The 15,329-nt window shown below is 48.8% G+C and overlaps 1 protein-coding gene across 1 annotated transcript in view; it reads right to left on the minus strand.

Moving 5' to 3' along the window:
* Positions 1-12,274, minus strand: part of ANO2 (anoctamin 2) — a 280,595-nt gene extending 268,321 nt beyond the window's left edge. Inside the window, exons 1-2 of the mRNA XM_015591465.2 lie at positions 12,254-12,274; positions 11,399-11,710 (exon numbers count right to left, since the gene is read on the minus strand). Coding sequence (XP_015446951.1) covers positions 11,399-11,710; positions 12,254-12,274 — 333 coding nt within the window. The remainder of the gene's footprint in view (positions 1-11,398; positions 11,711-12,253) is intronic.
* Between the last annotated feature and the right edge of the window lie 3,055 nt (positions 12,275-15,329).

Below are 15,329 nucleotides of genomic sequence, written 5' to 3' on the forward strand. Positions count from 1 at the left end.
TGGGTATTTCATAGAAAGAAGGAGAAATATTGCTAAGAAGCAAGACAAAAGATTCTAACTCAGAATAAGGCTCTTTTACAAAGAAAGCTTCTCTCTCTCTCTCTCTCTCTCTCTCTCTCTCTCTCTCTCTCTCTTTCTCTCTCTCCCTCTCTCTCCTCCTCCCGCCTCTCCTCTCCTCTCCTCTCCTCTCCTCCCGCCCACTTCTCCCTCTCACTTCTTCCCCTTCTTTTTGCTCCCCTCAGCCATCTCCTCAGGGTGGGCAGCTCTGAGGGGGCTGCAGATTGCTATGGTATTTTCTTCCCTGGTGGGGGAAAGAGATGGGAGAAGCAAAGGCAAAGCTTCTGCCCCATGAGAAGTAGAAATGGAGGCGGGCTCAAGTGGGGAGAAGTGGGTGGAGCTACTGAGCTGAGGTTCCAGGCTGCTGGGAGGGAGGACGGGGCTGGGGAAGGGGAGAGGGTTCCATCGTCTTTGGAAAGCTTCTTCTGCCAACCCTAGCTTTTGGGGATCTCTCCCTCCTCCGAATAGTGTGTCATCTTTGCTACATTTATGCTTTGAATCAATTCAGCAAATACTGTTGCATATCTACTATGTATCAGACCCTGCACACACACACAAAAAAAAATCGAGTAAAACACAATCCCTGTTCTCAGTGTCAACCAATCCCAGGACAGGTGAAGCTCCAGAGGGTGTAACTGTTTTGGTAACAATGCCCAGCTACGGAATGAGGAGCATCGTATTATGGATAGATACGATGGAGCATCAAATAATATTTTTAAATAATGAAAAAGTTAGTTTCTCCAATAATCCTGCAAAGATAAAGTCTCAGTTTGATGCTAATGTATCCTTAACCTCTCTGACGCTAATTGAGCTTCTCTCTTTTTTTTTTAGTTTTTTATTTTATTTTTTTTAATTGAGGTATAATTGACATATAATATGACATTAGCTTCAGGTGTAGAACATAATAAATTTCTCACAAAGAGTGAACAGGCCCCCAGCCTCGGACCTTCTGCAGCCAACTATATCCAGCCACAAATTAATGATGTTATTTTGTTTCAGGTATGGTTTATTTTTGTAGTTATTGTCCATTTGTTGGCCGGTGATATTGGTTCTCCTATACTATATCATTATATTTATGATAATGATATAGTATTTTCTTTTCAAATAAATTTAAGTTTTAAAAGTGAGCCAATTTAGTTAAAATATTAAGCAAATAACAATAGAAATAGTAAATTCCTATGCCTAAAAACATGAGAATAGTAAGCAGTGGTATTCAAAATCATGACCATGGTATTCAAATAACTGAAATTGTGAGACCTTTTATAAGGCAAACCCAGAAGAGAAGTAATCGGCATATATAACTGTGTGAGTATATCATTTCCCAACTAGGCAGTAAACCCTGCACCACTTCCTTTGGGGTTGCCAAATCCACAACCAGGCACGTTCTTTAATTTGGAAAATGGGAAGGAAATTCATCTCAGCTCATAAGGAGGCTAAAAAACTAGAAAATTAAAGCAAAAGATGGACACATGGGGGAGCCAACTTGAAACCACTGGCCAAGAAGAAAACGCAAGGCAAGAAGGAACCCCACACCATTCCTGCAAAGAACTACGGAGATAGTGACACTTCGTTTTACGACATTCTACCAACTATGAAGTATTTCACCTGTGAAAGGTGCTGCCTACAGATCTCAGATAAGAAAACAGACACGGCGTGGCTAAGGGACTTGCATAAATAAAGGCACACGTCAGTGAATCCCACTCGTTCCCTCCACACACCAAGTTCTTCCTACCATATCCTGCTGCTGGGGAAATCCAGGTGATGGGCATAACTCCCACCGATAGTCACTGGTGTTCTAAATGTTCCACTAGCGAAGCCAGGACCCCCAGGCCCCACTCGCAGACCATGGCCCGAGTTGCTCTGAAGGCATCCTCTCTGACGCCACAGGGCCCAGTGAGGGCAGCGCACGGAGACACACACAAGGCCGTAACCACGGACAGGGAGTGTGTGCGCCGGCAGTCAGCAGCAAACCTACCAGACTTTGAGGGCCCTGGGGCTTCAGCTCCAAGCTTTTGGGGCTTCCTCTGTCTGCACTTGACAAAGAAGACACAACAGAACAGCACACCCATCAAACTTCACTCTTTCTGACGTCCTGTTTCTGAAAAGGTGCTAAAACCCCACAGGTCCTCTCTGAGGCCTGGGAAGCCTCGATCCTCCAGAGGCCTGTGGAGGAGCTGAGTGTAGGTTCCCTGGACCAGAAGAGCTCCAAGACAAGGGAGAAACACAGTTTTGGCTAAAACATCCACAGCCAGACCTACCCCACCCCACGAAACCTGGCAACAATGGATCCCCAAGCGGAAACTCAATGAGACAGTTATAAGAATATCAGCGGTCACCTAGTCCAGGCCCACACCCAACCCCTTGGACTGCTGAGCTGGACAGACAATCTAACTGCTGGCCATGGTGGGGCAGTATGAGGCAGAGGAGAGTCCCAAACCAGCACTGTTCAAGGGACAGTGAGCACATTCTAAGAGACATCAGAATGGACCCAGGGTTCCCTAGAAGCCAAAGGCCATAAATGGCAATTCCCAGTTTCTGGAGAGAAAACTCTTTGTTCATAGCTGAGCTCCTGGGCAAGTCAAGAGGGATGGAGGGACAGGAAGGTGGGGTCTCCATACCCTTCCACGCTGTCTACTTCAGAAGACAGTAACAGGCTCTTCTTTAGTTTCTACTGTACTGCCCCTCACAGTCATGGTGCACAGAGCTGGGAAGGCTGGGAACACGTCGAGATACCGTAGCTTCTACCCGTGGCCTGGATGTAACAGGAAGCACTACCTCACCTGGAGAAAGGCCACCACCCTGCTCAGACTCGCCAGTCCACTCGCCCTTTGTGCATCCAGAACAAAAGTCCAAGCAGGCAGGGCCCTTGGCCACCCGCAGAAGCTGGCGGAACACCCCCAGGTGGCAGAGCTCTCTGCAGATCCTTTAACAAAGGTCCTTTAAATACCCACCAACGGACGTGCTTAACTCCAACATTCAAACTAGGAACGATTTTAGTGCGAGAACCCATATGATAGGCAACAGAAAATCACGACGAAAATTAAGTTGTGAAATTAAACATGATTGGCCAATTCTGTTTTCCCACTGATATTCTTTTACTTCTCACCACTTCCTTAGTCCTCAACAAGTACTTGGCGGCAGACAACAAACAGCAGCTTCCAAAGGCGAAAGAAAAAAATATGTAAGAACAATTTTACATTGAGAAAGTTATCTTTATCAATGCAATTTTTCAGTAAATTGAGTAAACTATCAGTTTTTATTTTGCCATAGACTACGTCAGTCTGAGTCATAGAAAGCCGGTACGTGCCAGGACACAGTTGGAGAATCCCTGACTACGCACAACCTTCCCCTTCTCCAGATGCGGAAGCTGACCTCCAGAAAGCAGCCAGTTGGTGGCAGAATGGGACCCAGAACCCAGGTCTTCTGACACACACGCAGCCCGATCCTCTTTCCGCTCCACTTCCTTCTTGGGTCCAAGCATACTCTAGACTGAACCACATGCTCCCAAATGCAATTAGCCGTGAAGGCTCCAAGCACCAAGTAGGGGGCTCGGCTGATGTCACAGCTGTGCATAGTCAACATGCCCCATGAATCATGCCGCTGCCTCAAGACTCCTCAGGAACCTTCTCTGAGCCAGTCCGTCTCCAGGGAGCAGCTTATGGGTGTCCCCACCTGGACTCCCTTCACACGCAGCCAGGTAGGACTGCCACTCACAGCCTGGGCTTCTCCTACGTTTTAGGGGGGCGGGCCATGGAGCCTCAGGACAGTCTGATGAAATATATGGACTCCTTCTCAGAATGTTTTCAAATGTGTCAGATAAACAGAATAACGAGGAGACCAAACATAATAGAAATATCGTTATCAAAATATTTACACATAGGTATATGATATAGCAATACACATGCTTCTTTATCGAAACATTAAATAGTGCTGGCAGCACATCTAAAAACTGTTGTCCTTTCAAAGTAGTGATGAACGTAAATGCTTTCGGAGATCTGTGCAAAAACTATAATGTGAAATGAATCTATGTGTGATTCTATTGGTGACAAACTCAAAGGAATTCCTAGTAACATAGGTTTGTGCCGATACCATTAACTGAAGTAAATACTAAGTTTCAGTTAAATGTTGGTGAAAATAAAGTACGATTTTCTACCATCCAAGTAGAAAACTCTACCCTTGAATTCTATTCATAAAGCTCTCAAAATTTAAGAACCCCCCAATGCTGCTATACAGCGCCAGGAGTCATCAGATGTAAGGCATTAGAGCACCCTAATGAGCTGACCGGGGATAGTAGGGAGACCCTGTCTGCAGTGTAGAGCAGGGGACACTTAAGGCTGCAGTGGCCCCAGAATCATCCTCACCAACTAATATATAACCACTGGGTATCTCCAGACCTCGAGACCTCCAGACCTCGAGACTCAAAGAAAGACTCTGCCATGTACAATGCCCATAAATCACTGGATATAACCACTGGGTCTCTCCAGACCTCAAGACTCAAAGAAAGACTCTGCCATGTACAATGCCCATATTAGCTAAACTTTCTAAACATACACAGTCCTCACCAGCATGTCCACTTTTGGAGGGTGAATCCTTCCTGGATACCTGATAAGAGTAGGAGACACAGCCCACTTACTTCTGCTGGGAGACCCCAAGAATCTGGGGACAGGGAGAAGGAAGGTGACCTACCAAGAGCTTCAAGGCAGAGGTAAGACTTTTCCAAGTCACCCAGACCATCTGTCACTCTCCCTTAACTCTCTTCCTATCTTTGATACTGCACTTTACATCTCATTGTGTGACTCTCTGTGGTCAAGACTGCTTTCGCTAAAAGACTACAAGGTTCTTGAAGGCAAGGACCACATCTTATTCACCTCTGTGTCATCAGGTCCTGGCCCAGGATGGGGCACCTGTAGATGCTCGATAAATGTCTGCTAAATGACAGGCAGGAGAGAGGGGCCAGAGACAGAGCCTGGAAGGTCTCTCCTGGAAGATTCTTCTCTTCTGAATATCTTTACAGTTGAAACAACTGCCCAAGCAGTCTCTGACTGACAAAGACCTTGAACTTATCAAATGACAAACGGAGAAGGGCCTTCTTTCTCCGAGTTTGTCTCAGAGCCCAGAATATCCAGCACTGCCATAAAAAGGAATGATGAGCAGAATTGAGACTAGCTGTTCCCTGACTCTCTCTTCAACTAAATACACAGATTGATGTAAATGATCGTAGGAAGCATGAGTGATACTCAAAATATTTAACAACTAGCATAGCATTTTGTTAAATCAGAACAGGCACCAGCCATGGACCCCCTGACAGTTGTACCAGGAGTGCTGGTCAGACATCAGCCTCACAGGAGGATAATCACCGAACTACAAGGAAGACAGACCTAACAGAAGGACGTTAGCCCATCTTGACTTATATGTTAGCACAGACTCTCTATAATCAATATTTCATTTGCTTAAGGAATTAACTAGCAGCATGAGCTTGTACAAATTACATCCTCTTGCCTTCAGTTCCTGCTCTCTGAAGAAAATGAACAAAATGTCAAGCCCTTCCAGCTCTAATATCCTACAATCCCATTTTCTTGTACCTCACACATTGCACCGGGTAAGAGAAAGCCAGCAAAACACACAGCCAGCCAAGGTGGTGCCCAAGCCAGAAGCTTTAAGCCAGGTCCACCATTAATCCTTACCCTCTACTATTATAGAGTGGGATTCACAAATAATCAAAGTCCAGAAACTCCTTCTAGCCCCTTCTGAGGAATTCTGGAGACCACTAGAAGCCCTTGTCAATAAAGGAGACCAGACGAAGGTCCTGAGAAAGAGCCACACCCAGCTTCCTTCCACCTCTACTTAAGCTCTCCGCCTGCTTTTCACTCCACCCACTGCCCAATTTCTTTCAGAACCTGGACAGTGCTCATCTCCAAGGCTGGGAGGCCAAATTCCGCCCCTGGAGAGTCATTTTAAGGGACCAGGGGGAGCAGGAGTTAGGAGACCTAGTTTCAAGGCACAGCCCTGCTCCTCACCAGCCTGACAAAGCACTTAGTGTTTCCTATGACAAAGGGACAATAGCTGCTCAACACCTCAGTGGGGGGTATCCTATAAGAATATTGGAAGGGACAATAGCTGCTCAACAACACCTCAGTGGGGGGTATCCTATAAGAATATTGAATGTTACCTTTTAATTATAAACTCTTTGAAAAGGAAATAGACATTTACCTGCACTTAGAGGGCTTGACCCCCCCTCCTTGCCTCTCTCTGTATCCCCTCCCCCAGGCTGCCTCAAGGCCTCCCCTCAGAGATCAGATCCAATCAGCCCTGCTGTGACTCTGCTCTGTTCAGCTGTGCAGCCCCAGGGGCAGGGGCTGCTGGGGCTGTCTTTGTTGTGTTCCCTGAAGATCCCTTGGGGCAACAAAGAGGCAGGGGAGAAGCCCAAGGCTCCATCCAGCATGCTGCTTCAGGGTGGGGCAAGTGGGACAGGAACAAATCCAAAGCCAGAGGGAAATCATGGCATTTTCCCCAGTCATTACTGCAAGTCAACAGCGGCGTGACTGCTACCCATGCTCGTGCAGGCATAGCAGCCATCACCAAGAAACAGTATGAGCTGGGGCATCATTAAATTCCACTTTCATATTTTCCCCACATTCGCTATAGCCTTTCCTAAGAATACAGGCGCTTATCCTATTCCTGAGGAGGAAATGACTCAATTTATAATAGAGTCAGCAGGGGTATGGGGACTCCCACTCCATAGAAAGGCACTGCTCCCCTCACTGCAGCACCCAACAACCTGCCCTCGACGCCGGAGGCAGAGCAGTGGACAAGAAGACCTCTGGGGACATTGTCACCCTAGAAACCCAAACAGCAAGGTTCTCCTAAGGATCAGGAAATTTCCCACATCCTAGTTTTCCCAGCAGGGCAAGATGTGGGAGTTTTAAGAACACAAGCTCTGGGCAGTTCAACACAAGCTCTACACGATTAAGAGAGATGACGGCAGCAGTGGTGCCCATCTCCACGAAGGTGGCCCTCATTTTCCCAACTCGGCAGTGAGGATACAGGTCTCTGTCACCCATAGGTATCTCCAGTGATGTCTTTAAATGAAATTCTAATCAAATGGCCAAATGTAAGCAAACACAAAGACAAACTATGGTTTAGTCACCTGATACATACTGGATAGTCTTTAAAATATGAACACGGGCAATGTCAATACATGGAAATATGCAAACGAAATGAAAAAGTGAAACCCCAAGTGGAAGATGTGCACCCATTATCATCCTATCTAAAGCACACCCAGATATCAACTAGGGTCGGAAATGAACACTGCAATATTCCATCATTCTGAGTTTGGTGGATGCAAAGTTCCTTTGATCTGGAAGGCTAAGTGAATAACTTTTAATGGGTTTCTGATAAGAACCCATTTGCTTTCCATTTTTCTTGTGAAACCAGAGCCTAATGACAGCCCAGCCCAGAGGGGACAACTGAGCAGGTGGGGCCACTACACCTGCTGTCCAAAGTGCCACCAGGTGCAGTCAATCAATGTCCCCACTCCTGTGACTTGCCAGTTCCAAGCTGCTGCTTAAGGCCAGAGGCTAAGCATCCTGACACAGAAAAGAGTTGTGCATACCATACCCCAACAGGCCCCCAGGGAGTTGTTCCAACCCTCACAGGCTCCAGCTGATAAATCTCTAACCGCTGTTTCACACCAACATGGCATGGGGGGTGAGGGATGCAGGGAAGGATACAGAGAAGATCATGGACCACTAGCCCTGAAGGAGGTGACAATTCGTTCCCAACCTCGTTGCGATGGCACGCAAGTTGGAGGCAGCCTGAATGTCCATTATCATTAGGGGAGCGACTAAATAAATTGTGGTGACTGCAAACTGCTCATCCATTAGAAAAAATGGATTAGATGCATGTGCACAATGCAAATGGTCTGAAAAATATAGTGCTGCAAGAAACAGAATGGGCTGTAAAATAGAGTGCCTTATATAAATTCAAAACGCTCACAGTGCCGAGAAACTGTCACCGCCAAGAGGCGCCTAAGGAGACATGACAACTAAATCTAATGTGACATCCAAGATAGGATCCTGGGACAGAAGAAGGACAGTAGGTGAAAAATAAGGGACTCCGAATAAAGTATGGATTTTAGTTAACGATAGTGTGTCGATATTAGTTCATTAATAGTGCCATATGTACCACATTACTGTAGAAGTTAATAATAGGGGAAACTGCCTACAGGATATATGGGGACTCTAATTTCTCTGTAAATCTAAAAGTTTTCTAAACAATAAAACACATTTTTAAAATGAAAAAGAAAAAATACATAAGGCAAGAATGACATTATACATTTCCCAGAAACACAATGCACTGGAATGGTTGCCTGTGAAGTGAGCAGGCAGTGAAGAACAGGGGAAGGGGGGGTGGTGTTTAAATAAGTAACGAGAGGGTCCTTATGTAGACCGATGATGATAATGCACCATGACTGATAAGTGGGATAAACTCAGATCTTTGCTTCAGAGATCCCGACATCAACAACAAAAATAAAGTTGTAGAAAACAGAGAGTGAGCACTGTAAGGCAGGAGGCCATGATGGCTACATAGTCAGGGAGGTCTGATGAGAGAGAAGGGGGTACAGGGGAAGCTGAGGAACCCAGAAGAGCCCACGAAGGAGTTAAGTAGGCCTTGAAGCCAAGGAAAGAAGGAGCTTTTGGTAGTTACACAACAGGAACAACAACCCAGGACCCAATGGTCAGTCCCAAAGCCATCTCTGGGCCCTCCTAACTCCAAGCCAAAGCCAGGAATATCCAATAGCAACCAAAGTGAAACACACTAGAGGAAGCAAAGATGGGCAGTGATACTAGCAGGACAGGACGGTTACACTGGACTTTCTGATCAACGACGAATAATATTTTAGTACAAGTATATCCCCAACATTGCACGGGACATATGTATGTTCAAAAATTATTTGTTCTTGATCTGAAACAGATCTGACTAGGCATCTTGAACTTTCATCTGCTAAATCCAGCATCTCTAAGTAGTAATAATAGCAGTAACACTTATTACTATTCTAGATACTTTATTTGTCTGGTTTCATCTTCATAACAACCCAGTAAAGAATGTATTGTCATTCCCTCTTTACAGACGTGGAAACTTTGACTCAAAAGAATCAAATCACTTGTCGAAGGTCATGAGGCTAGCAGACACCAGGCCCAGGATGTAACTATCTGCATTCGAACTCTAGAGCCCACACTCTACAGCATGACGCTGCTTCCCAACTCATCCAGGGAACAAGGCCCAGGCCTCTGATCCCTGACACCTGGAGACAGGTGTGTGGACTACAGCCTCCCACAGTGGTAGTGCTAGGAGCTCCTTGTATGGCCCTCAAAACACACTATTACCTCAAGAAACCTTCCCACCAACCCCAACTGAAGGCATCAAAGTGATCTCTGGGTTTCAAAAAGTAAAAATCAGCATTCTCACAGCACAAGAGCCCCAAGGAGCCCTAAAAGAGCACACTGTCCAAACATTGGGGGAAAGAATAATGAGAAAATGGCTCCTGGCCAAAGGGTCTGGGTCAGGAGCATATAAGTCAGCACAACGAGGGTCTGAGCCGGGCCAATGGCATCTTGCCTGGGGACAGAGAAATGAATGAATGACCTCTGGGGGTCTCTTGGGGACAATATCTTACAAAATAGATTTCTGATGAGAATGGCACCCACCCCTCAGCATGACACCTCTTAAAAGAATCATAATGAGCATTTATTGAGCACCTACTCTGTACCATGCATTGTGCTGGACGTTTTCATTGCCCTGTCTAATGATGGGGCATGTAAACCTACAGTCCAGCAGGGTGTCTGTTATCTTGTAGATGAAGAACCTGAGACCCAGGAAGTTCACTTATTTATTCAACTGACGCTTCTTTATTGTTTAGACTCTGTCCTAGGTGCTGAGGACAGCAGTGAACTAACCAAAACCCCTGCCTTCGTGGGGCAGGTGGCGACACAGAAAAAAAAACAGATTAATCTCTCATGTTATTTCGGGTAGGAGGGCTAAGTGTGGTGAGGAAAAGTAAAGCAGGATCAAGGAACAGAATGATGGGACAGGGGTATTCTAGCCAGGACGTGTGGAAGGAAGTAGCATTTGAGCAGAGTGAGAAGTAAGGGAGTGAGCACGCACAGGTCTGGGGCAGGACGCCCCAGGCAGAAGGGTCTAATGATGGGGCATGTAAACCTACAGTCCAGCAGGGTATCTGTTATTTTGTAGATGAAGAACCTGAGACCCAGGGAGGTCACTTATTTATTCAACTGACACTTCTTTATTGTTTAGACTCTGTCCTAGGTGCTGGGGACATAGCAGTGAACTAACCAAAACCCTTGCCTTCATGGGGCAGGTGGCGACACAGGAAAAAAAACAGATTAATCTCTCATGTTATTTCGGGTAGGAGGGCTAAGTGTGGTGAGGAAAAGTAAAGCAGGATCAAGGAACAGAATGATGGGACAGGGGTATTCTAGCCAGGACGTGTGGAAGGAAGTAGCATTTGAGCAGAGTGTGAAGTAAGGGATGAGCACGCACAGGTCTGGGGAAGGGTGCCCAGGGCAGAGGGGACAACCAGAGCAAAGGCCCTGAAGTGAGGGTGACCGACACACACCAAGATAAGGCCAGTGGGCTGCAGCAGGTGTGGGAGATGAGTTTGGAGAGTATGGCAAGGGCAGGTCATTTTTAAAGGATCACTGTAGTATGGAGAAAATAAATGAATAAATGCCTGGCTGGCTGGCTGGCTAGATATGCAGATAAATTTCCATGGATTCCCTTAGGCTAACTACTGACCATAAGTGAGACTATATATAGCTCACAAGCTGATAAAACGTGGCCAAAGTTTGGTTCCCAAACAATGAACTCAGTTGATTCAGTTCCCAAATAATCAACTCCCTCAGGGGGTCCCAGGCAAGCACATGCCTCAGTGAAGCAGATCCCCTATAGAGGAATTTTGATCCAAAATTCAATAGGCAAACAGGTCTTCTTCCCAAGGAAACTATTACTGAGAAAGCCACAGGATGGGGCCTGAGAACACCAGGAAGAAACATCTTGCCTTCGGTCTCTAACTAGGCCGACCCCCACACAACAGACCGGTCAGACACCCGCACGACCTGGGATGCCCTAGGCAGAGGCACTACCTATATACCAGGACTCTTCCTCAAGTCCTTGGGCAAGAAAATCTGGTTTGCCCACCAAAAAAAAAAAAGCCACCAGCCAGGACAAAACCAAAGCTCCCTGCAGGTGACACTGATCACCAAGAGCCCAGCCCTGCAGGGCCACCCGATCCCACGACCCTGCGACACCTGCCCAACCTCACCTCCAAGTCCTTCTCGAGCTCCAGCCCGGCCTCCATCAGGTTGTGCTCAAATTCCTCCCGCTGCTCCTTCCTCTCCTCTTCCAGGGCATCGAGCGGCCCCAGCTCAATGTCACCAGGGCCCCCAGCATGGGGCTCCTTGCCCATCTCCCCATTGGAGACGATGGCCAGTGCGTGGCCAGGGGAGCTGTGACTGGGGTGGGCCCCACGTTTCCGGTAGTGGTAGGCAAGCACATAGTCGACTTTCCTCTGGTTGTCATGGAAGTGCATGCGGCTCAAACGGGCCTCACCGGCATCCAAGTAGTTGTTGATGACCTGAACAGAGAGAACGGGACAGGGACGACGGGGTCTGGTAAGGAAGGGGTGAGAGACAGAGGAAGCTGACCTTGTTCTGGACCCAAAAAGGTGGACTATGCAAGCCCCTCAGGCCCGAAGTTCCCAACTGCCCCAGTGAAAGGACAGAGTGGCCTAAATTCATCTGCCACACCCAGCCCACAAAGCCCTCCACCCACCTGTCCACAGCTCGGGCATCAGTGCCTTCGCACCTGCTCTGGCACCTACGCACACATGTACACCCGCACACACAGACTGTGCACACAGCAGCAGACCCCTGCACATCCACACCTCCTGCCGCCACACTCGGAGCCACAGGCCCACTCCTGCACAGGCACAGTCACCTACACCCAGCCTCTCTGCACCAGCGCTCCCGTGCACGTCTGTGCACACATACATGACCCAAGTACACGCCGACACACACAGCCCTCCACATACACTGTGGCCCACCCGCATGTGCCACCTCTTTGCGGATCTGCGGGCATGCCTGCAAACACACACTTACGCACACACACAAGTACTCACTGGCAGGTTCTCTGCATCCATTGGAACAAAGGCCGATTTCTGGTCACCTGGCTCACTCCCACATCCCTCCCCAAGGGGATTCACTACACACTATGCTCCACACAGGCCCACATCCTCCTCCTCCTCTCCAGCCACTGGTGAGGACCCTGCCAGAGACGGCAGCAGGGTCCTGACTCCTGCTCCTGTCCACCCCCAGAGATGGGAGGTTGAGAGAAAAAGAGGAGAAAGAACGAGGCGGAGCAGAGGAGGGACCTGCCTCCCCTTTGGGTGTTTCCCTGTTTATTACTGGTTTGATACCCAGCTGCCTCAGTAGCCACCTGAGAGGTCACCTGGGCAACCAGATGCGCCAGGCACAGGGGAGAGCCTCTAGAGCTGCCACAGCACAGGTCTGGCTCCTCAGGCCTCTGGGAGGGGGCCAGGGAGTCTGCTGACCAACAGGTGGGATCACCTGGCTCCTCGCACCTCCCCCTGCCCTGGCCCCTTCTGCCCAGAAGACTCCAGCATGGCTGGGACGTGGTGCCATCAATGACTTGGAGACAGAGGATGGAAAAAGGCCCTAATGAAAACCCTGCCCCTCTCCCTCCTTCTCTCTCCTTCTCTTTCTCTCTCTCTCTCTCTCTCTCTCTCTCTCTCTCTCTCTCTCACTCACTCACTCAAACACATACACACTCACCCCTGTCCCCCAACCCCAGTACTCACAGAGCTGCTGTAGGAGCTCCCTCCACCAGAAGACTCGCCAGAGTTTCGGTTGAAAGTGCCCTGCAGACCAGGGGCCTGGGGACCTGGCACCTTGAGGCATTGCTGTCCATGTTTGAGACCCTGGCGGCCCCTGTCCACTGCCCGAGGGCTCAGCCGGCGTGGGGAGCCAGGGAGCAGGGGGAGATCTGTGAGACAAAGGAGATTAAGTTGCTTCAGGTGATGGGACATCTGGGACACAGAGAAACAGAGGCACTGAGGAAGGGACATCGGGGTGGCCCTAAGAAAATGGTCATATCTCCTCAGCGACTTAGTTAGCCAGGTTTGCACTGGCCACAGGGGAAGAGAGAAAAAACCAGGAGTAGGGGGCTCGTCTCACTGTACACACACACACACACGCGCACACACACACACACACACACACACACACGCACACGCACGCACGCACACACACACAGGGAGCCTGGAGCCACCATCAGGAGCTCCTTCAGAGCATGTCTGTCATAATCTCTTATAATTCCCGAACAAGAGGAGAGCAGTGGTGTCAGGTGAGCCAGGGGGTAGGGCACTGCCTGGAGAGACACCGTGAATTAAGGCCAAAGGCTTAGGTTTTAGGTCTTCCCCCAGGGCAGCCAGACCCGCCCAGCATCAACCCTCAAGGAAGGAGCAAGGACAGACCAAGGATGTGCCCACTGATGGCGGGCGTGGCCTCGGACAAAAGGGCAGCCTCCAGTGCCCTTGAGGAGTCACCACACGCCACCATCTCCACCGAGACCTTAGAACTCCGCAGCCCTTCTTGGCCATCCCCGAGCAGCCCTGCCAACGACCTGGGCAGGACTGCAGTGGTATTTCAAAACACTTCCAGCATCACTCTGGAGGAGAGGGAACCCCGGTGATGGAGCTGCAGCACGTTAGAATCCGAGGGGACTAGGAGATGAAACACTCCAACTCCGTTTTGCGCCAAAGCCCCAGACAGGGGCCACAAGTTGCCAAGGTCTCGCTCGCGTCTGATCAGACCCAATTTCTTAAAAACGCCTTTTCAAGCCGAGCAGCACAGCCCAGGGCACCTGGGCTTAAACCTCAGCTCTGCCCCTTGCTGGCTCTGAGACCTCTCTGAGCCAGTTTCTTCAACTATAAAATGAGGAAAATCCCAAACTTGCAGGATTATAGTGAGAATAAGAACGAGAAATGTGATGCAAAGTACCCAGGGCAGTCATTAGCCTATGTGCCTACAATAAAAGATGGATATTACAATTATTATGTTCATTTTAAGCTCTATGGGAGCAGAAATCACACCTTGTACAACCAGCTCAGCCTTTAGCCCCTGCTGAATGAGTGAATAAATTAATGAATAGCAGCTCTTCCAGGTCTCTTGAAACAGAGCTTCTGGCCAGTTACCAGGTTGTGGAGCAGCCCCTGTGTGCCCAGCTCTCTGCTGGCAGTTTCAGTCAGCCTAGAACATTTGGTCCCTGAACTTGAGTAACTGAGCATCTTTTTATGAAGACAGAGTTGGCAAGCAGGAAACACAACTATGATCCGCAGAGTGAAGCTTTCATAATTTATTTCTATACGGTGGGCTCCAGTCCATATTGTGAGAGACCAGAAAGGCTAGGCCAAGGTAGGCTTTCCGATGAATTAAGCCTGAAGCTGGTCTTGAAGGGTGAGTGGCTTCCGGAAGGCACTCGCTGGAGACAGACCCGGGAGGCAGGTGTAAGCATGCATGCTATTGGTGAGAGAGCGGAGCCCTCAGCTCAAGACAGCAGGGGAGGGGCTCCTTCCTCGGCCTCTGGTCTTGCCTCGTCTCTCTCCCTAGTGCCTTTCTGTATGTTTGCCCACCAGCTAGCCCAGGGCAGAACTGAGCAGCCCAAGACCACTCTGACGTGTGACTGGGCAGATGACAGTGATGCTCGCCACAGTCTGCCCTTCCTTGACAACTATATTCACATTCACAACTGCGACTCAGGGTAGCTCAGATTCAGAGTCAGCCCAAAGCTTCAGCCACACCACTATCCAGGAGCCACCATTCACTAAAGGTGCCACCTGGGGTTTGAGGTTGGTCTCCAGGGTCCCCCTAGCCATCCTGGCTACGCCCTCTGCTCATTCTGACATATGGATCACGGCTGCCTGTGGTCCTGCTTTCATGCCCACATTCTCCCCAAACCAGTAATTAGAGCACACCCTAAGGTTCAGTCATTCAGCTCCAAAAAGATATATCAAGCACTAATGACACAGATGTGGAGAGACCCAAAGAGCTGGCTTACACCATGAGATAAAGCTGAGAGAGTATGTGAGCGAAGCCTGGCCATCGGGAAGGATGGGACAGATGAACACACTCCAAGGGAATCCTCTAAGAAGCTGAGAAGAGGTGAATTGAGGTTGA

This window comes from Pteropus alecto, unplaced genomic scaffold (genome assembly GCF_000325575.1).
Source record: "Pteropus alecto unplaced genomic scaffold, ASM32557v1 scaffold94, whole genome shotgun sequence".
Lineage (NCBI taxonomy): Eukaryota > Metazoa > Chordata > Mammalia > Chiroptera > Pteropodidae > Pteropus > Pteropus alecto.